General features: G+C 50.9%; 7 protein-coding genes across 7 annotated transcripts; 2 read left to right on the plus strand and 5 right to left on the minus strand.

The window, feature by feature from the left end:
- Window positions 1-353: 353 nt before the first annotated feature.
- On the minus strand, window positions 354-5,111 carry M437DRAFT_84661 (sulfite reductase hemo protein; the record flags this gene model as incomplete). Its single annotated transcript, XM_041028141.1, has 4 exons — window positions 354-383; window positions 436-4,821; window positions 4,885-5,021; window positions 5,081-5,111. The coding sequence occupies 4 exons, from the start codon at window positions 5,109-5,111 to the stop codon at window positions 354-356; spliced, it is 4,584 nt and encodes a 1,527-aa protein (XP_040880001.1).
- Window positions 5,112-5,808: 697 nt separating this feature from the next.
- On the minus strand, window positions 5,809-6,723 carry M437DRAFT_75497 (phosphoadenosine phosphosulfate reductase; the record flags this gene model as incomplete). Its single annotated transcript, XM_041026432.1, has 3 exons — window positions 5,809-5,988; window positions 6,044-6,452; window positions 6,506-6,723. 3 exons carry the CDS (start codon window positions 6,721-6,723, stop codon window positions 5,809-5,811), a joined length of 807 nt encoding a protein of 268 aa, XP_040880002.1.
- A 298-nt stretch (window positions 6,724-7,021) lies between these two features.
- On the minus strand, window positions 7,022-9,118 carry M437DRAFT_75498 (MATE efflux family protein; the record flags this gene model as incomplete). The annotated part of the gene is made up of 4 exons (XM_041026433.1): window positions 7,022-7,138; window positions 7,194-7,259; window positions 7,310-7,939; window positions 7,988-9,118. The coding sequence occupies 4 exons, from the start codon at window positions 9,116-9,118 to the stop codon at window positions 7,022-7,024; spliced, it is 1,944 nt and encodes a 647-aa protein (XP_040880003.1).
- Window positions 9,119-10,453: 1,335 nt separating this feature from the next.
- On the plus strand, window positions 10,454-11,093 carry M437DRAFT_48860 (uncharacterized protein; the record flags this gene model as incomplete). Its single annotated transcript, XM_041021736.1, has 2 exons — window positions 10,454-10,812; window positions 10,868-11,093. 2 exons carry the CDS (start codon window positions 10,454-10,456, stop codon window positions 11,091-11,093), a joined length of 585 nt encoding a protein of 194 aa, XP_040880004.1.
- An 823-nt stretch (window positions 11,094-11,916) lies between these two features.
- On the minus strand, window positions 11,917-12,975 carry M437DRAFT_75499 (phosphatase 2A-associated protein; the record flags this gene model as incomplete). Its single annotated transcript, XM_041026434.1, has 1 exon — window positions 11,917-12,975. One exon carries the CDS (start codon window positions 12,973-12,975, stop codon window positions 11,917-11,919), a length of 1,059 nt encoding a protein of 352 aa, XP_040880005.1.
- A 466-nt stretch (window positions 12,976-13,441) lies between these two features.
- M437DRAFT_48779 (dicer-like protein) lies at window positions 13,442-18,229 on the plus strand (the record flags this gene model as incomplete). Its single annotated transcript, XM_041021718.1, has 6 exons — window positions 13,442-14,259; window positions 14,316-16,449; window positions 16,497-16,900; window positions 16,959-17,676; window positions 17,727-17,879; window positions 17,936-18,229. The coding sequence occupies 6 exons, from the start codon at window positions 13,442-13,444 to the stop codon at window positions 18,227-18,229; spliced, it is 4,521 nt and encodes a 1,506-aa protein (XP_040880006.1).
- Window positions 18,230-18,638: 409 nt separating this feature from the next.
- M437DRAFT_66204 (rRNA processing protein Ipi1) lies at window positions 18,639-19,661 on the minus strand (the record flags this gene model as incomplete). Its single annotated transcript, XM_041024699.1, has 1 exon — window positions 18,639-19,661. One exon carries the CDS (start codon window positions 19,659-19,661, stop codon window positions 18,639-18,641), a length of 1,023 nt encoding a protein of 340 aa, XP_040880007.1.
- Window positions 19,662-20,046: the final 385 nt, after the last annotated feature.

Consider the following 20,046-nt stretch of genomic DNA (forward strand, 5'->3'; position numbering starts at 1 on the left):
TCTGCTTTCATTCAACAAAGATAAGCCGTGACATGGTCCAATGCCATAACAACTATCGTCATTGCCCTCGTCTTTGGTCACTCGGCCCGTCCTAGCCCCCGCTTCTAGCCGGCCGCTGCCCGCCGTCATGCTTTGTTCGACTCATGCCCCTATCACATTGCGATAGTCTTGACTTTGACAAAACACCCAACGCTTATCGCAACAATCTCTCGTTTAGTCTTAGACTGCTTTTTCATTCTCATAAACTCTCATGTATTGTACAAATTTTGGTGATCCAAATGCTCGACCGCCCACTCCCAAACGCCAATCTACATGCTGATGAAAGAACTTGACAAGAATTCAAGGGTATATCTCTACTCTTCGTCCGATTCAACCTCGGCCGTCTGTATACGTGTCAGTTTCAGTTCAGCTCAACAGGGGATCGTCATTACTCACGTCGTGGTGGAAGAACTTGCCCTCGGTCGTGGGCTTGATCATGCCAATGCGGATGCAGAAGTCTCCGAATTGCTCGCCATCGTTTCTTTCGGTTGCGTAGCGCTTGAGCAGCGGCTTCATGATGCTGAGGATTTCCTCCTCCATGATGGAGCTGCGGAAGAGCTTGTTGAGACGCTGGCCGTGGTATCCACCACCAAGGTACATGTTGTATGCACCGTAAGCCTTGCCAACGAATGCTACCTCGGCAAGCCAAGGACGGGCACAACCGTTGGGACATCCAGTCATACGCATCACAATGCTGTCCTGACGAAGACCGTTCTCTTCAAGCACACCTTCAAGCTTGGTGACGAGCTCTGGCAGGTAGCGTTCGGACTCTGCCATGGCGAGACCACAAGTAGGGAAGGCCACACAAGCACTACTGCTGAGACGAAGTCCACTAAAGTTGGTGTTGTCCAGCTTGTACTTGGCCAACATCTCCTTCATCTTGGGCAACTCCTCATCAGTAACGTTGGAAAGGATGAGATGCTGGTTACCGGTGAGGCGGAACTCTCCCTTGTGAGCCTTGGCAATCTCCAGCAGACCAGTCTTCATAGGGAAGTCGGCTGTATCCTCGATACGTCCGTTCTCGATGAACATGGTGAAATGGTTCTTGCCGTTCTCATCCTTTTGCCAGCCAAAGGTGTCGATGTTGCTCTTGAAGTGGAATGGACGACCCTCCTCGAACTTCTCACCCCAATACTTCTCAACCTCTGCCTTGAAGACATCAACGCCCATGTCGTCCATGGTGTACTTCAGACGAGCGTGCTTGCGGTTCTTGCGATCACCGTTGTCACGTTGAACGAGCATGACCTTCTCACAAGCAATGTGGACCTTGTCCTTGGAAACGTAGCCAAGAAGACTGCCAGTGCGTGGGTAAGTCTTCTTGTTGTTGTGAGTAGTACCCATACCACCACCAGCAAGCAGGTTGAATCCAGCGAGATGTCCGTCCTCGCCCTTGATAGCGATGAGACCGATATCGTGAGCGTAGACGTCAGTGTCGTTGTGAGGAGGAATAGCGATAGTGATCTTAAACTTGCGGGGCAAGTAGGTAGGCCCATACAAAGGCTCGTGATCCTGAACAGCATCTCCAGCAACCTGAGTCTTGTTGTCGTTTTCGTCCTTGAGCCAGATCTCGTGGTAAGCAGTGGTCGAAGGCAAGAGGTGGTCGCTGATCAGCTTGGAGCAGGCATGAACCTCGGCGTGGTACTCAGAGTGCTCTGGCAAACTGCTGCACATGACGTTACGGTTGACATCACCACAAGCAGCGATGGTGGTCATGAGGGCCTTGTTGATAGCCTGCATGGCGGGCTTCAGCTTGCTCTTGATCACACCATGGAACTGGAAGGTTTGACGAGTAGTCAACTTCATGGTCTCGTTGCCCAAAGTCGAAGCAATAGCGTCCATTTGGACCCACTGGTCTGCCGTAGCAACACCACCGGGCAAACGGCAACGGATCATGAAAGAGTAGGCAGGCTCGAGGCCCTGGGCCTTGCGCTCGTCTCTGATATCACGGTCATCCTGCATGTAAGTACCGTGGAACTTGGTAAGCTGTTGGTCAGCAGCGGAGATAGCTCCAGTGGACTGGTCCAAGAGACCCTCAGCAATGGTTCCACGAAGGAAGTTGGAGGCAATCTTGATATCCTCGTTGGTGACCGGTGGGGGCTCATCAGGAAGACCTTCAACGTTACCAACGCCCAGGGCATCCCAGAGCTTAGGCTCCCACTCATTGTAGGCAGTCTGGTAACCATCTGGATCTTGGTCATCACCAAGACCACAGTCGACAAGAGACTTGCCACCAAGGGTGAGCACTCTGGCGTAAAGGTCCTTTGCGGGCTTGTTGTAGTAAATCTTGTCTTCCTTTCTAGGCCAGTAGTGGCTGTCACCAAGACCAAAGACGGAGAAGTTGACGCTGGCGAGATCCAAGTCGGTAGAGTTCTTGACACCCTCCCAGAAGTTTCTGCCATTCTGAGGGAACTCACCCTGACCAGCAACACTGCTAATCATGACGACGTTCTCTTCAGTGGAAAGATCTTCCAGAGGATAATCGTCCATGGCCATAACCATAGTCTTCAAGCCTCTAGCCTTACCACGGTTGCCCAAACGCTTAGCCAGGTTCTCCGAGTTGCCGTTGTCGGAAGCGAACAAGATAGTCAGTGGGGCGCCCTGCAAGCCTTCAAGGAGACTACTGTAGGCATCCTTGGCCTTGCGCTTCTGAATTTGACGAACCTCAGATCCATAGGACTGCGAAAGGTTTGCGCTGAACTGAGGGTGTCTCTTCATCAACTGAGTAAGGTAGTTGTCCCTCTTAAGGAACTCCTTGAGCTCTTGTCTAATGCGTTCAGAATCCAGCTGGAAGTTCTCCTCGCCGTTCTCCTCGGCACGAGGATTCCATCTGTAAAGAGGCCAGTAACCAATGTCAACGGCCTTCTTAGTCTCCTGGAGAACAGACAATGGCGAGTCGGTTTCCTTGCTGTAAGGGAGGTAAGCAACAACGACCGAGGGGCCGTTGAACTGCTCGGCCTCAAGCATGGATTGCAGCACCTGAGTGTAAGAGCTGTAGACAGCGACAGAGGCGACGTAGGCATTACCAAAGTTCATAGCGTAAAGACCGATATCCTTCTTTCTTCTTGAAGCGTCAGCGGCAGCTCTTTCCGAGTAGGGCTGCGAGTCAATGATGAGCATGTTGACATTCTTGTCGGATGCGAGAACGTGGTGAACACCCGAATTACCCAAGTCGTAAGCCCATGCGTCTGAACCAATAAGCCATTGCGATTCCTTGAAGAACAGTCCCTGGTTGGAAAGAAGCTCGGTAGCCAGGGCAGACTTGTCGCTATCCAGGCTAGAGATGACCTCAGGGGCAAGGCTGTTTGCCTTGGAGGCCTGCTGAGCCTCAAGAAGCCATTGAGAGAGTTGTTGCTTAGGGGCATCAGTTGCAAAGTCACCAGACTTGGCAGCAGTCTGCACCTCGGAAATGAAGCGTTCTCTGTGCTCGGAGCGTGCGACAAGGGAACCAAAACCGTACTCAGGAGTTGCGCTGATCTCATTCGAAACACCTGCATCATCAGCTCCAAGTCTGTTGGCGACGTAGAGACGGTTTCCAAACAGCTGATCAAGGATCTTCATGTAGGCGTTCTCAACCTTAGGTTGCTCCAACTCGAATTGCTGCTCAGCATTCTTGGGGCCCTCGTGGTTTCCAATTTCAAGGTTCTGGATAGGCGAAGGAGAGGACAAGTTCTGGAAAATGCCCTTCAGTGCTTGACGAATTGTGGAAGGCTCAATGTAACCAAGCTGGTGGCCAACAACCAAAGGACCGGCGTTTCCAGCGGATTTGATAGAGACAAGAAGGTCTAGAAGGAGGGGACCCCAACGAGTAGTCTTGCGACGGATCTGCTCTAAAACGGCGATCCTCTTCAAGCTCTTAGGGAGAGTCTGAAGGAGCTTTGCGCCCAACCAAGGTCTGTAGAGGCGAGCAGTGATGATACCAGCACCGTAAAACTCGTCAGAGGAACTGGCCTTGTCGACTTCTTGAGCGAAAAGAGCAGTGTCGGATCCGAACAAGAAGACGGCTGACTCGGCGTCTTCAGGGCCGGAGTACTCGAAAGCCTTGTATCTTCTGCCGGTAGCCTCGAATAACTCGGACCAGATCTGAGTGGTGAAGACGTCGATATCCTCTGAAGTGACAGGTCTGCTCGAAACAGATTCGACCGAAGTCGCATTGGAAGAGATAACAGATGCGCTGTCGCTGCTGCCGTTGCGACCGTCGGAGCTTGAGCCGCTGGACGATTCACGATCGCTTACCGGGGCAGAGGCAGGCTTGTCGGCCGAAGCTGCAATACGCTCAGGGGTAGCTGAGCCATTGACACCGGGGACAGCACCAGCGGTGGTACGGGTGGCGACCTTTCCATCATCTGCGTAAAGACCAGACTCGGTGGAGCTCGCTGCAGTGTATTGTTCAACCTTGAGAATCTTTCTGACTAGCTCTCTGTCTTCCTGGTTGATAGGGTTGTCATTGGCGAGATTGGCGGAGTCGAAGAAGTGGATAACACCCTTTCCAGACTTGATAGCCAGAGCATGTGCAGTCACGGCGAGATCTTGTGCCTCCTGCAATGACTCAGACTGAAGGAAAGTAAAACCAGACTGTCTGATCGAGGTGATGTCCGAGTAATCAGGGTAGCCCGCTGGTTGAAGTGCAACGTGCAAGACTACGGGATATTGTGCGAGCTTGTAGAGGTGAGGAACGGAGCGGACCAGGATCGAAGACGAAGTTGTCACCGAGACGAGCTTGCCCGAGCGAAGCGGTTGGAATGCTGAGAGCAGAGGGTCTGCATTGTGCTTAACAGGAACAACCTGAAAAAAGAGTAGTCAGTTTCATGGAAGAGTGCAATGCATATCGTGGGGGCGAAAGCATACCTCGGGAGATGTTGAGACCAGTCCTGAAGCCTTGTTCTGTTGGTAGGTGATGAAGAAGTTGGAGAACTCAGAGTCGGAGGCGAGAGAAGGCTGGACAGAGACGACGACGTCGCTGGCCAGGTATGCAATGCGTGCGACTGAATACTGTCAGTCAACAAAGAGTTCATGGTTGGTCAGCATTTGAGACTCTGCTTACCAGCCTCTCCAGCAGTCAAGATGGAAGCCATGGCCGCAATGGTGACCTGAGTAACGAACCCGACAAGAGTTCTAGACGAGAATGAGAGTTCTGAAGGAAAAGAAAGGAGAACAATGAGAAGGAACTGGTAGTAGGGGCAATAATGCAGGTTGGAAAAATAACCCGGGGACGGAGGCGGCGCTCTCAATCAAGACGTGACCAGAATTGCCGTTCAATTGCTCATCTCAGACCGACTTGCCAGCAGTCGCCTCTGCTTCATGCCGGCTTCCAGTGACTTTTTCCTCGACTGAGATGGCGACATCTGCGACGTCGGGGCCAGAGTGACCACTGAGCCGCGTTCATTGGCTCCTGCTCACTCCACATCCGTTGCCAAGCCATCTCGATAGATCTCCATCCTTCACGTCGCGGGGCCCGCCGTGTCTGTCTGCCGGGTCAATCCACCAAAGCCCGACCACCTAGAACGATGAATCAATCGACGACGACACGGCTTGTACCATGCGCGCTTCTTGTCTCGAGCTTTGGCTAGCTTTGCCTCGTCTCCAAATCATCTTCGTCACCATTCTGCTCGACGTCTTTCAAATTGATGTTGAACTTCTGCTTGCCACCGCCACCATGCCAGCGGATATTGGAGTCACCAGGAAAAAGACGTGCTCTTGCTCGCGCGACTCCCTCGTATTTGGAAAATGTACATGATTTGTCTTGTATGGAGTTTCCTGTTACTGATAGTATCATCGGTCTCTGCCTAATCGCTCCTCCTCATCTTGCACCAGCTCGTAAGCCGGCCTGTATGAACCGTTCTCGTTCTCCGCTTTCAGTACGGGATTGGGATATGTGTCTGTGGTTCCTCCCAGCGACGTATACCCTTTATCGTAAAGCGAGCAATAGGGTATATTCAAATGTCGTATAAACTACGCTTTAAATCAGCCTGGCATTCTTCATTGGCGCGTAAAACGACAAACTTACAGTCCACACTTCAGCATAATGCCAGTCAATCACCGGATGTATTCTCATGAATGCTGGCCATCCTCGATCTGTAGGATCGAAATACTTCAAAGCAGCTCCATGAGGATCCGTTCGCCGCGTGCCTACGAATATGGCTTTGACGTGGCTGTTGTCGTGAAGATAGTCCTCGAAGGCCTGTCGCATGGATTTGGCATAACGTGCCAAGTTCAGACGGTATGTGTCGATCGATAGTTGTACAAAGTCCTCAACCTCGGGGAAAGGGTGGGGCGACACGATGTAGACGGAATCCAATCTTTCCGGCAGCGGCGTTGAAGTCTTGACCGAGTGTGCGTGTAGAGCGGCGAGATAGAGGATGAGAAGGACCAGACAGTCTTTGCCGCCATTGTACGAAAGGGACAGTTCAGCGAGACTGGAATGCTTATCAGCCAGGGCCGAGGCAACAATTGAACGAGGACAACTGACCTGTATCGCTCGAGTGCTTCTTCAAGAACTTTGAGGCTGAGCCGCGTCTGCTCTTGCACGCCTCGCAAGCGGTCGGTAGATGGTTGTGCAGCCAGGAATGCAGTGACTCGGGCGTGGACCTTTGCGCAGAGGGCGGGTAGGTGGTCCTCCTGACCGGGAGCTATGGTTTCTGTGCGGCCCTGGTCATCGCTGCGAATTCCAAGGAGCGTCTCTGGCATTACGGTGCTTCGGCATACGAGACACAATCTCGAGCATGCATGGGAGTTGCTGACTGAAGACACGTCGAATGCCGTCACGGCTGTTCCGGCGCTGCCATGCGCTTGCGCTTCCGTACAGTGGGGCAATCAATGCCGCGACCCCGCGTCGGCCAAACACTTTACGACGAACCGAGGGGACTTCCCATAACAGCTTTGAAACCTACTCGACCACACATTTTTCGGAACCAATTGTTGTTTGGAAGTGAAGGACGGACATATATGGCGTCAAGCTGTCCAACTATATATCACAAACATACTGTTAGGCATTTCCTTGAGAGTTTCTCTCCTGAGCCTCTTCGACAGCCTTCTCCCAGCTAGTCGTGTATATAAACCAACCTTCAACAGCAGCAACGATTCCGAGCGCAATTGCAGGTCCCTAATAAGAAGAGTCAGAGGGCAGTGTATTAATATGAAGCAGAAGAACGACTTACAGCCCAAAGTCCGTAGAGATCCCAGTGTAGACCGAATCCGGTTCCGAAAGAGATGGGCATAGCAATCTAGATAGCGTGAGAAAACAGTCGACATTCGATAAACATAATTGACTTACGATATAGTAAGCGAATAAATTCACATAACCTCCGATTTCTTGTCGACCGAGACCACGCAAAATGCCATTGCAGAGGGCAGCAATTGAGTCAAAGAGCTGGAAAGCAGCATTCAAAGGAAGCGTTTTCGCCGTGAGCGCAATAACATCGGCGTCATTGGTAAAGAGCCTCGGAATGTACTCTCTGGTGGAACTCAACAAAACCATGTTGAAGATACCGACGATCAAGGCAGCATACAACGAGACCTTGGCATTGACCTTAGCAGCGTCCGAAAGTGTTGCGCCGATAAGATTTGCGATACGGGTACTCGCAGCAATACTGATTGGGAACGGGATCTGGTAAGTGATGCTCGAAATCGTGCTGAGGACGCTTTGTGTCGCAAGATGAGTTGGCGAGATCCAGCTTGCGGAGAGAGTCAAGATTTCGAAAGCCAAATACTCAGCCAGAACCATCACAAGACCAGGGAGAGCAAGCTTGATCATTGGCATCCAGTTCTTGAAGGCGAGACGAGTGAATCCTCCCCAACACTCCGACCCACCAACAAAACGGACGTAAAGGAACAGGCACAGCGGCATAAGGTTCTCAATGGTCACCACGGCTATGGGAGCTCCTATGAATCCCCACTGCAACTTCTGCTATATGTCAGCGATGAAAGAATGGCCTTATATCTTGTTACGTACCCAGACAAAGAGCCAGTGTAAAAATACATTGAGAGGCGCGCATACAAGGAGCACAATGAGCGTTGCGGAAAATCTTCCTTGTGCCTGCACAAATCTCTTTCCTGCTTCAAACGCAGCATAACCTGGAGCACCGCATATAAGGACCTGAAGGTACCGTCCCGCTAAGTTTGCAGTCGCTGGGTCTGGCACGATTGCGCCGATGATTCTCGGGCCGGATGTCCAGATGAGGGCGATCGGAATAGTGATGACCCACAGGAAATAGACCATACGCTGCAGCTGCAATCCAACAAGAGTCCGGTTACCGCTTCCGTAAGCCTGTGCGCAAAGAGTATCCAAACTGGTTGCTAAACCTTGGTACACAGCATAGCCAGTTATATTGGCACTCATGGAAGCCAGAGAGACAGCCCCCAATTCAAGCTTGCCAATGTGACCGACTGTAAAAACAGAAGTAACGGTCAAAGAGTATTGTAACAGGAATGTCAAGATCAGAGAACGGGAGTAGCGTGCTAGTACAACTGCTTCTCTTTGCCATGTTGTCTTGATCTTGCCCGATGCAACCGCCTCTTCCCATCTCTTGTCAATATTCTCAGGAGTATCGACACCTCCATAAGGTTCCGCAGGATTGCCGAGTAGGGAAGTGTTTTCATCTGGTCCCCCATCCTCAATAGCTGTTTCCTCATCGGCACTACCCTTCCTAGGCACAAATCCACCGACAAAGTTCTTTTTCATCAAACCGCTAGGCTTGTTTGACACATTACTCGTGGTCCGAGGGTGTTTGGGAGGTATCAACTGGTTGTCGCGTAGAAGGCTTCGTTCTTCGGCGAGGGCGGCATCTCGGTCTTGTTCGTTTGCTCGCCTTGGATCCGGCGCTGAACCCGAAGGAAAGAATGGTCGTGGCCCCGAAGCGACGTAGGAGGTCCTTCGGTACGAGCCCGACATCGAATAGTGCTGTTCATGGCCGCCCGCATGTTCACTTCCACCCGTCGCGATGGCGACTCCACGGCCGTCAGGCTCTCCCTCCTCTTCAGCATCTGCCAGATCCCTCAAGATTGACTGTTGTGCCAAAGGGGAGGAGGAAAGAAAGCCATTAGACGATCGCACAGACGTGCTGAGTGCCGCAGGTCTGCTCATGGCGTTGTTGCACCGGTTTGTGCTCTGAGTTGACTGTATTGGTCGAAAATGCTAACGATGCTGGAAATGAATAAAATATACTCGAACGGGCAAAGAGACAGTGTTTGAAAGGGTTATCAGGGCATGTCAAGCATTTTGAAAAGGCCTTCGCTTCGATAGATGAGCATTGAAGACATCCTTCGCCGCCTTGCCCGCGACTTGGTCGAGGAACTCTAAATTACGTGACGGGAAAGCTGTTAGCGCGATAAGCAGTGTGGAGGTCGTGGCTCGTGCCATTGAGTTTCCTGTAAGGGTAGGCAGTTCCGACATCAGCTCTAACGTACTCACTCATATCATGCTCCATGCAAAGTCCTATGATTCGATGAAACATGTGTTGTCCAGTAGGCCATGTCCCGCGAGCAGGATGTAGAGCAGGTCAAGGCCAGATGACCGGTCGGCACTGCTCAGCGTGGTGTGTTACACAAGCCTCCGATATTTTCAGACCAGTCTAGAAGATAGGATACCTACACACTTTGTCCCTATTCCTAGCATGTTGGGCAGCCTCAACAATCTTGTCGACTCGCCGCTCGATATTGATCTCAAAGGACAAGACTGACGCCCAAGTTTGTTTGTCTATTTGGCAATGAATGCCCTGTCGCAGACCGTGGAGCGAGGCCGACATCTTCTTCCAGAGATATGGACATCTTCTCACCAAGTACCATAGAGAGACCACTGACATTGGTCTATCATCTACTAAGGTTGGAAGCTTCGAGAGACAAGGAGACGCTCGAAGTGCAAGGGCCTAGAAAAATGCGCCTGTGGATCCCGAGATGAGCATCTTGAAGAGTAAAGGTTTGAAGGAGATACGACTGGATCCGTCACAGTCAGATCGCAAGACTCACTCTCACTTCAGAGCCTTGTCAGCTCTGATGAAGGTGGAACTATCAGGTAGGAAACTTTTGAATGGCGTCAAAGCAGTGGACGTCTTCACCAAGGCAGAAGCCATGAGTGAGACAGTGGGTGCCTGAGGCCATCGCAAGGCTGCAGGGAAGAATGCGGGTATGTGGTCGGAGGAGGTGAACAAAAGCCAAGTGAGATAATCACATGCACTTTCCCGTCCGCACGGGAACTTCACTGCGTCTTGTTTCACGGTTGTTTGCGCATTCACTCCGTTTGTCGTTCACCAAGACGAGACGCCGCTTCACAGAGCTTCTTAACTCTCAACTTCCTTTCCTTTCCTTTCCTTTCCTTTCCTTCCCTCTACCAACTCCTAATCTGCGCAGACCTTAGGCTGCACTTCCTCCACCACTCTTCTCTTTCTTGCTTACTGTCAACACCTCTTCCCGTTGCGGCACCATGGCGGACATCTTCTCTTCGCACCCTTACCCTGGTCGTAAGACCATCAACCCTAGCACCCACCACTGTGCTGTCTGTGACAGAACCTTGGCATACAAGGACAGGGCCGCTCACGAACGCAGCAAGAAGCACCGCGCCGAAGTGGAGAAACAGAAGGCCAAGGAAGCCGCCGCCAACGCCCCCCAAGGCAACGAGAACATTGATCCCAATGCCTGCCACAACTGTGGCCAGCGTAAGTATTTCTCAACTCTCTCTTCTTGTGAATTGCTCACTAACACTACCCCAGCCGGTCACATGTCTAGGGATTGCACCGGACCCAAGAAGATGACTGGTGCTTGCTTCAACTGTGGTGAGGTTGGGTGCGTATGCCAAACGTTTTCATATGTGTCTATCGGCGATTAACCTTTCACATAGCCACAACAAGTCCGAGTGCACTAAGGAGCCTGTCATCACTTGCAACAACTGCAAGGGCGAAGGTCACATCTCCCGCGAGTGCCCCGAGCCTCGTTCCGCCGCTAACGTGACCTGCAACAACTGCTCTGAGCTCGGTCACTTCTCCCGTGACTGCCCCAAGCCCAGAGACTGGACCAAGGTCACCTGCAACCAGTGCGGTCTCAGTATGTACAACCACATGTGCTAACATAGACAAGCCTACTAACACTTTGGCAGAGGGTCACACTGCCCGCCGCTGCACCACCGATCCTTCCGAATATGCTATCCAGAACGATGCTGGCTTTGGAGATGATGGTGCCACTACTCCCTCCGGCAATGATGACTGGATGAACGGCGCCATTGCTTCTTCTGGCAATGATGACTGGATGAACGACGCCACTGATGGTGTTGCTGAGGCCCCCATTGTCGAAGGCAACTGGATGCAGGACGCCGCTGATGGCGCTGCTGAGGGCGCTGCCGGTGATGACTGGGCTGCTGCCCCTGCCGCTGGTGGTTGGTAAAGACGTGAGATCGATCCTGACGAGGTTATGATGACACCTGGCTTGTTCGAAGACTTTTCAAAATGTCATTCGCTATGCAAAGGGGAGGAGCGTCGAACATCGAAGACTCTTCTCAAAGATGTACTTGCTAGTCGTTCCAAGTAGATCAAGCCTTCGTACGAAATGCAAGAAAACCAACTAGGAGTTGAATGCTTTTCACCGAGAGAGAAAACTTGCTGTCTAGGCGTAACGTGAAAGATATTCCAAGGACGAACACTGCTTTCAGGTGCTACAGTATGAAATGTATGGTTGTAAAGATGCAAAAGGATCTTGAGAACAACCAGGGTAGTATCCCACAAGGGCGAGGTTATCAAGCCTGCTCCGAGTGAGGCTCTGGCCCGAGAGTCTCTGTACATTGCTTTGATTGACACATCGCGTCCAGATCTTGGGGAAGCCACATAGTTCTACACGAAGATGGGTTGTTCTTGATTCTAATTCAAATCACTATTGGGTATCTATAAACTCCTGACCTCAACCTCTGTTCAAAGTGTTACCAGCACCCTTGGGATTGTTCTCAACATACTCGTCCCAAGCTCTGGCCTTCATCGTCTCTTCATCTGCCTTGTCCAAGTCATCCTCGTCAATCTCCGGCTGGATACCAGACTGGGCGCCGCCGCCTTCAATCATACCGCCGCGACGTTTCTCTTCCTCGAGGTACTCGTCGATAGTCATGGTAGGCAGACTATGGTCAGGGCGGAAAACGCCAGCCTGCATTGTTTGGCGAGTGCTGAGAAGGGTGAATGGGCGAAGCGGCTTGCCATCTTTGCTGAGCATAGGACCTGAGAGGCCAGCAGACATGGGACCGTCAAGTCTCTCCGAGTAGCCATCGTTGGATTTGTGACGCTCCCTGACATCGGGAGGCGCAGATTGCTGGCCTGGTGGTGGGGGTGGTGGAGCCCTTGAGAGGATGTGAAGCTCTTGGGCTATTGATTCAAGAGATTGGAAAGTTTGATGGACACAGAACTCAATCTGTGTCAACTGGAGACGGCGGTACATGTCGTCGTCATTTTGTATAGCGGCGGGGTTTTGTTGCAGATGTTGTAACTTTTGCTTGAGGTCCTTCTCTTGCTTGAAACGTAGAATTTTTCTCTCGCGACGAGCGGCAGGATCTGAGGTCGAGGCCGTGGAGAACGTGGACGGGTTCTCGTGGTATTCTTCAAGCAGTTTCAAATCTGAAGAGGACAAGATGTCGTACAAGTCGAGCTGGCGTAGAAACTTGTCATACGAGTCTTGAGCGCGATGCAGGACGGCTTTACGGTCCTGGGACGACAGGCGTTGGACCAGATCGGCGAGGCGGTATTGAGCGAGGAGATGGTGCAGATCGTTTGTGGAAATGTCTTCGAGGGATTCATTGGGACTGAAGAGGGCGATTTGATCCTGAATGCGCAGACAGTGTTCGTAGCTGGCGATGGCGGCGTTGACCAGAGCTTGGTAGGCGGGTGAATTTGAATCGTACGAATTTTCAATCTGTCTACGCTTGTCTTCGGCCGTCTGCCATACTGAGCGAAGCGATTGCGGTTCTTCTGACATTTTGTGGTGTTGATGGCGCCAACATTGGTGGTTGGAACTTTTGGTCAAATTGACATCATTTGAAAGCCGCCAGCCCCAGCCACGGCCTCTGTCTCTCTCACTTTGTCCCATCCCAACCACCATCTTCGAATCACATCTGTACTATCCTGCTTGGTTTTGTGACCGTGATTCATGTGACGATTGTTTCTGCAGCGTATTAAGCGTCCACTTGTTTTAGACAAGCATTCTTCCGACAGCGTAGGTAGCGGCCTCCTGCATTCGTCACTTCTTCCAACAAACACCACCTATCTTACTTAGGTATCGCCCCGTCATTCACGACTTGCCCACCCCTCGCTCTTTCTCTCTCACCTGCTCTCTATATTGTCTGCTTCTCACTCCGTCCATTACCTCGTGCACCTTTCTTCTTTATCAAACACTTTTCTTCTTAATCACACATTCAGGCCACTATCAACACATGACTTCCAAAATGGCCACCACAACGCCCGCCGTGGAGTCGCACGACGATAGTGGCAGCGGCAGCGACAGTGATGCTGATATTGATCCGTCGCCTGCTGACCTCACGTCCACACAGAGACGTCATGCTCGCAAATTCCGTTTCCAATCGTGGCTGCAAAGCACAGCCGTCAAAGAAATACGTACTACTGTCCAAGACATTAAACGATCCAACGCCGATGAAGAACTGTCGATTAGCCAGTTACTTGCTAGCCAAGAGACAACCCAAATTATCACTACTCCTAGAGACTATCAGCTTGACCTTTTTCAGCGTGCCACTCAGCAAAACACTATCGCCGTCCTCGACACAGGCTCTGGCAAGACGTTAATTGCTGTCCTTCTCTTGCGTCACACCATCGAGGCAGAGCTCCAAGCTCGTCTGGAAGGCAGACCTCATCGTATTTCCTTCTTCTTGGTGCCTTCGGTCCCGCTGGTCTTCCAACAATTCACTGTGCTCGAGCGCAACCTCGACTACGATGTGGATCGTTTATGTGGCGCCATGATGACCGAAAAATGGAGCAAGCAGGTCTGGGACGAGCGTTTTGCCAAAGCTCATATCATTGTCTGTACTCCTGATGTCCTCAAAAGTTGTTTGAGCTGCTCTTTCATTTCCATGCGCCAGATCAATCTTCTCATATTCGATGAAGCCCATCACGCTAAGAAGGGCCATGCATACGCTCAAATCATCAAAGACTATTATCTCGCTGACGTTGACGAACAATCTCGCCCTAGGATCTTCGGTATGACGGCCTCGCCTGTCGACGCGAGAGTTGACGTTCGACAAGCTGCCAGGTATGTCTCTCTGCTTGTCTGCCCAGTTGGACTTTTCTATTAACAGTTGGAAACAGGGATCTCGAAATTATCTTGCACAGTAAGATTGCTACTGCACGCGACCTTACTCTACTCCAGAACACAGTTGCCAGACCTCAAGAGATGGTTTTGAAGTATACGACATCTCACGCTATTTCCCCACCGAGTCAACTCTTCCAAGACTTCAAGATTCAATTTGGCAGTATCAAGTGTCTCGGCAGCCTGTTTAATAATGCCGTCAAAATACGATCCCATCTTGGTGACTGGTGTGCCGATCGTTACTGGGGCTTTGCACTGGCTGAAGAACGGTCAAAAAAGATGGAGTCTCGAGTTGAAAAAGCCGCTCGATCGAGCAATTCTATGGATGAAGTTGATCTTGAGATTGAACAAATTCGCAAGGCCATGGACATCATTTCTAATCATAACTTCGAAAGACCTCGAACCGACCTCTCAGACCTCAGCGAGAAAGTAAAAAAGTTGCATATCTACCTAGATGCTCATTATGGGCGTTCTACGGAGGATCGCTGCATCGTGTTCGTTCAGCAACGCAGCACTGCGTATCTACTCCACCAAGTCTTCGAAGAAATTGGCGGACCTCACTTGCGCGCAGGTCTGCTTATAGGAGCAAGCAACGGTCGTCTGGACGACGTACAGTCCACCTTTCGCGGTCAAGTGGTAACTCTTATAAAGTTTCGCAAAGGAGAGCTAAATTGTCTCTTCGCAACCTCTGTCGCCGAAGAAGGCCTGGATATTCCTGACTGCAATCTGGTCGTGCGTTTCGACGTTTGCAAGACAATGATCCAATATGTACAGTCTCGTGGACGTGCCCGACACAAAAACTCCAGGTTTCTGCATATGCTGGAGGAACACAACTGGGATCATGACAACGTCTTGAGAGAGATCCGTGGAGCTGAGATGGTCATGCGGACCTTTTGCAAAGACATGCCTGCAGACCGTCAGCTGGACGGCGAAAACGACCTGGTCTTCACTCAAGACATGATCAATCTCTACCCTACTCACACGATACCTGATACCGGCGCAAAGATCACTTTTGGCTCTGCTCTTCAGATCCTGTCACACTTCGTGGACAGTCTACCAAAGGAAGGCGAAGAAGCCTTGCAACCTACTTACATGGTCACACACCAACGTGAACGTTTTACTTGCGAAGTTATCATCCCTGAACCTTCGCCTGTTCGCTCAGTAATTGGTGACCCAATGACTAGAAAGTCACTGGCAAAACGATCAGCTGCTTTCAAGGCTTGCAAAGAGCTTGCGCTATTGAAGCACCTCAATTCTCACCTCGTTCCAATTTACACCAAGAAGCTGCCATCGATGCGTAATGCCGCGTTGGCTTTGAGTTCAAAGCAAACCGGTATGTACAACATGCGCGTCAAGCCTCGTATCTGGGAAGACGAGCGAGGTTCGATTCCTTCTGCGGTGTACCTCACCCACATAGACGTTTCAGAGGGACTAAGTCGCCCACATCAGCCTTTGCTTCTTATCACCAGGACACCGATGCCAAGTTTTCCAACATTCCCTCTGTTCTTGAACGACGGTCGCAGGACTGACGTGAGACTTACTGCGCTAATGGCACCCTGCACGGTTACCGAAGTCGAGCTGGCCAAGTTCAATTCATTCACTCTGAGCGTCTTCAAAGACCTTTACAACAAGACGTACGAGTTCGATCTGCTGAACATGTCTTACTGGCTCGTACCGTTCAACCAGTCAGCTCAGCTCGTAGACACTCAGGATGCTCTTTTCCAACTCATTGATTGGGCTACCTTGAACTACGTTTGCGAAAACGATAGAGGGATCCAGTGGTCACTCAATATCCCTGACACATTTCTGGTGGACAAGTTCTTCATAGATCCTTGGGATGGTGGCCGACGCTTCTTTTCGACGAGGGTGGCTACAGAATATAAGCCGTCGGATCCTGTCCCAGAAGGCTGCATGGCTTCGAGACGACAGGCCGACATCATCAACTACACAGTCAGTCTGTGGCGAAAGACACGTGAAACGAAGAAGACATCCTGGAATCTTGAGCAACCTGTTCTAGAAGCCGAGAAGATATTACACAGGCGTAACATGCTCGCAGAGCCTACTGTCAAGGAAGCACAAGACGCGTCGAAGGTTCGAAGCTTCATATGTCCAGAGCCGCTACGCATCTCTGCTGTAAGTGTAACATGTTTGTGAGTGGAAGTCAGGCTAACAAGCAATAGCTTCCGGTCCCCGTCGTAGCAACTTGTTATGTATTTCCAGCAATCATTCATCGTATCGATGACTATCTTATCGCCAAGGAGACGTGCGAGGAGCTTAAAATAAACGTAGATCTTCCATTGGCCTTGGAAGCAATTACCAAAGACTCTGACAACACGGAAGATCATCAAAGTCACGAACGGATCAACTTTCAGCGTGGCATGGGCAAGAACTACGAGCGCCTTGAATTCTTGGGCGACTGCTTCTTGAAGATGGCGACTTCAATCTCGACATTCACGCAAAATCCAAACGACAACGAGTTCGATTTCCATGTAAAACGCATGCTCCTTCTCTGCAACCAAAATCTCTTCAATACTGCGCTGAAGCTTAAGCTCTATGAAAGCATCCGTAGTGCTTCCTTTTCTCGGTAAGCTCAACCGTGGAAGAACTTCCTTCAGCAACATACACGAGCTCACACATAACAGTCGTACATGGTACCCAGAAGGAGTCAAGCTTTTGGAGGGTAAAGGTGCCAACAAGAACGGAGGAGAAGCGATAAAGCATGCATTGGGCGACAAGACCATCGCAGACGTCTCCGAAGCACTCATGGGTGCAGCCTTTCTCACGCATGACAAGCCTGGTAAGTGGCAGCCAGAGCACTGCCGTGACGCTGTCAGAGCTGTTACCAAGCTTGTCAACAATTCTGATCATGCAATGAACGATTGGCTGGACTATTCTCGCTCATACGTGAAGCCACCATATCAAACAGCTGACGTTAGGGCTGCAACGCTTGAACTAGCCAAGAGGGTGGAAAAGGAGCATGCGTATCACTTTCGTTATCCACGTTTACTCCAGGCTGCTTTCCACCATCCCTCCTATCCAAACCTCTGGTCTGATGGAATTCCATCTTATCAGCGGCTCGAGTTCCTGGGCGATTCATTGCTCGACATGACCAGCATCACTCATCTCTTCTACAAGTACCCCAACAAGGATCCTCAGTGGCTGACTGAACACAAAATGGCCATGGTATCCAATCAGTTCCTTGGAGCTGTTTGTGTTCGACTTGGATTCCATAAGCATCTTCTTTTCAATCATGACTCTTTGCGTCAGCAGATCGCAGATTATGTTATAGAGATCAAAGAAGCAGAAACTGCCTCTCATGGAGCTATGGACTACTGGACGACAGTAAAAGAAGGCCCGAAGGTAAAGCTGACCACTCGTTTCTTCCGTAATAACATGCTGACGTTTGTCAGTGCTTACCCGACATAGTCGAAGCATACGTTGGTGCAATGTTTATTGGCGCAGATTTTGATTATAGCGTAGTGCAACATTTCTTCGATGAGCACATGAAGCCATTCTTCGATGATATGACAATCTACGACAATTATGCGAACAATCATCCTGTAGTAAGTGGCGCCAAAGAAACCCCAACTTCTGCTCAGCGACTAATCCACGATGTCAGACCCGTCTTCACAACAGAATGCAGAAGAGTTTCGGTTGCCACGAATACAACTTATTCAGCAGTGAGGAGACTGTTGATGGCATGCAACCCCTCTTCTGGTCCGGCGTGATGATCCATGACTCTGGACCTATCGGTGTGTGGAAGGCCAAATCAAGCAGATATGCAAACCTTAATGCAGCGATCAAGGCAGTGGAGGAGCTGGAAGGAATGCCTCATTACGAGTTCCGAGCAAAATTTGGTTGTGATTGCCGCGAGCAACCGGCTGGCGAGGCTAATCACGACGGCACAGGCTAGATCTGATGACATGCAAATTTAGATGGACTGAGCAGCAAGCATGCTGCGAAGAGACGTGTGGCCAAGAAAGGTTTCAAAGACGATGATTAAAGGTTCATCTACCATTTGGTTTTGCTTAGATCAGGTACATTAACGATGGACGTCTTCCCAAAGTATTTGCAACGGTATTCTTGCGTCCAACATGCTGACGATTGTTCGTTTCTCCCACAACGCCACAGAAATACAGACTGCCATGCCGAGAAGATGGTGTCCTTTGAGGTTGAGAACGACGATGTCGTCATGAATAGATCGAGAGCGTGACTCCTGCTTGATTTGAAGCGGGACATGAGCAGGCGATGTTTAGACACGAGGTCTATGGCGTGCTTGTCAGGTACACTGGAACATAAGGTGCCTTGTAACCTTCTCCCAACTACTCTGCATCCCGATGAAATTCTCCCATACCATCGACCAAAGCTTTCTCCAACCCAGAAGCTGCTCTTCCAATCTCACCGCCTTCCTTCTTGGCCGCTTGGATACCACGGGCAACAGCTCGCACAGCAGCATCATCGAAAGCTCTTTTCCGAGCCTCGGCGTCGTCGTACATGGCATTTTCGGCATCCTTTGGTGCGCCAAAGAGGTTGAGTCCGCGGAAGGGGTTTGAACGGGCATAGAGAACTTGATGCTCAGTGCTACAAAGAGGGAAACAGGAGGCATTCGCTAGTGCTTGTTCAGAACCTGCTGCATCGGTAAAACCAGCACGCAAGAACATGGTCAAGATGTTCAGTTGCTTGATAAGCAGTTTCGAGGCAGCAGAACCAGGCTTGCCGAAGGAGACTGTGCGTTCGGAGGACCAGTTACCAGGCTGTGTCGTTGAGTGCCAGCCCAAGAGAGTCAGGAAGCAGTGGAGAGTCTTGAGCCAGCCGCCGGCGCAGCTGACGAGTTCTTGGCCGGCGGTTTGTAGCAGCCATTCGAGCACATCGAGGGAGGAGTTGCGGATTTCGGCGGCCAGGTGGGTCATACCAGCGCGCACGTAGAGCAGCATGTGGTCGACATGTGTGGCAACATGAGCAGGTGGTAGAGCACGCAGCAGTTTTGTGAGAGCGGCGCGGACAGAATTTGAAGCGTCCAGAATCAAAGGCTGAATCTTTGGTAGGATGGTCGCAACGGGCAAAGGAAGGTTGTCCGGGCGTTCAGTGATGGTGTTGGTCAGGTAGTTGATGGCATCGCGGCGCTGAGAATCGGTCTTGGAGCTGACGAGCGACAGCTGGTGGGCAAACTGCTGGTCGAGGGAAGGCGCCGCTGTCGAGAGCGACTGCTGGTTAAGGACAATCGACTTTGCCTTGAAACTCGTGTCGGTGAAGTTTGCCGCCTTTGCCTTTGTCTTGCCGACTTTGAGCTTGGTCTTTTGGAAGTCTTGCTTCTTTTCTCTCTTCTTTTTGGCGCTCGATCCCATCCTTGCTTGCTGCCCTTTCAACCACTGTCAAGCAGATCCATGCCACCAAGGTGCAGCCGCCGACCAAGAAAATTCCCCCAGCTTCAACTTTGTCTTCGCTTTTGTGGGGTCACAGAACATCTCATCAATCTGATCCATCTTATCAATCTAACACATCTTATCAATCTAATCAACCCCATCTCTGTCCTGTTTTCCATTACACTTCTCGACACAAGTTTAGCATATACAACGGACTTTGCTCAGTACTGTGACTACTAGTTCAGCTACTCCGTATATATACGTGGCAATTTCTGCTGGCCAGAAAACAGGCTAATCGCATGCTTCAAAGGCTCATGTCAAGCTCAAGGTCTCGTAGAAGCCACTGTCTCAGAAATCCATGACTTCG

The sequence above is a fragment of the Aureobasidium melanogenum genome (assembly GCF_000721775.1).
Source record: "Aureobasidium melanogenum CBS 110374 unplaced genomic scaffold scaffold_10, whole genome shotgun sequence".
NCBI classification, from domain to species: domain Eukaryota; kingdom Fungi; phylum Ascomycota; class Dothideomycetes; order Dothideales; family Saccotheciaceae; genus Aureobasidium; species Aureobasidium melanogenum.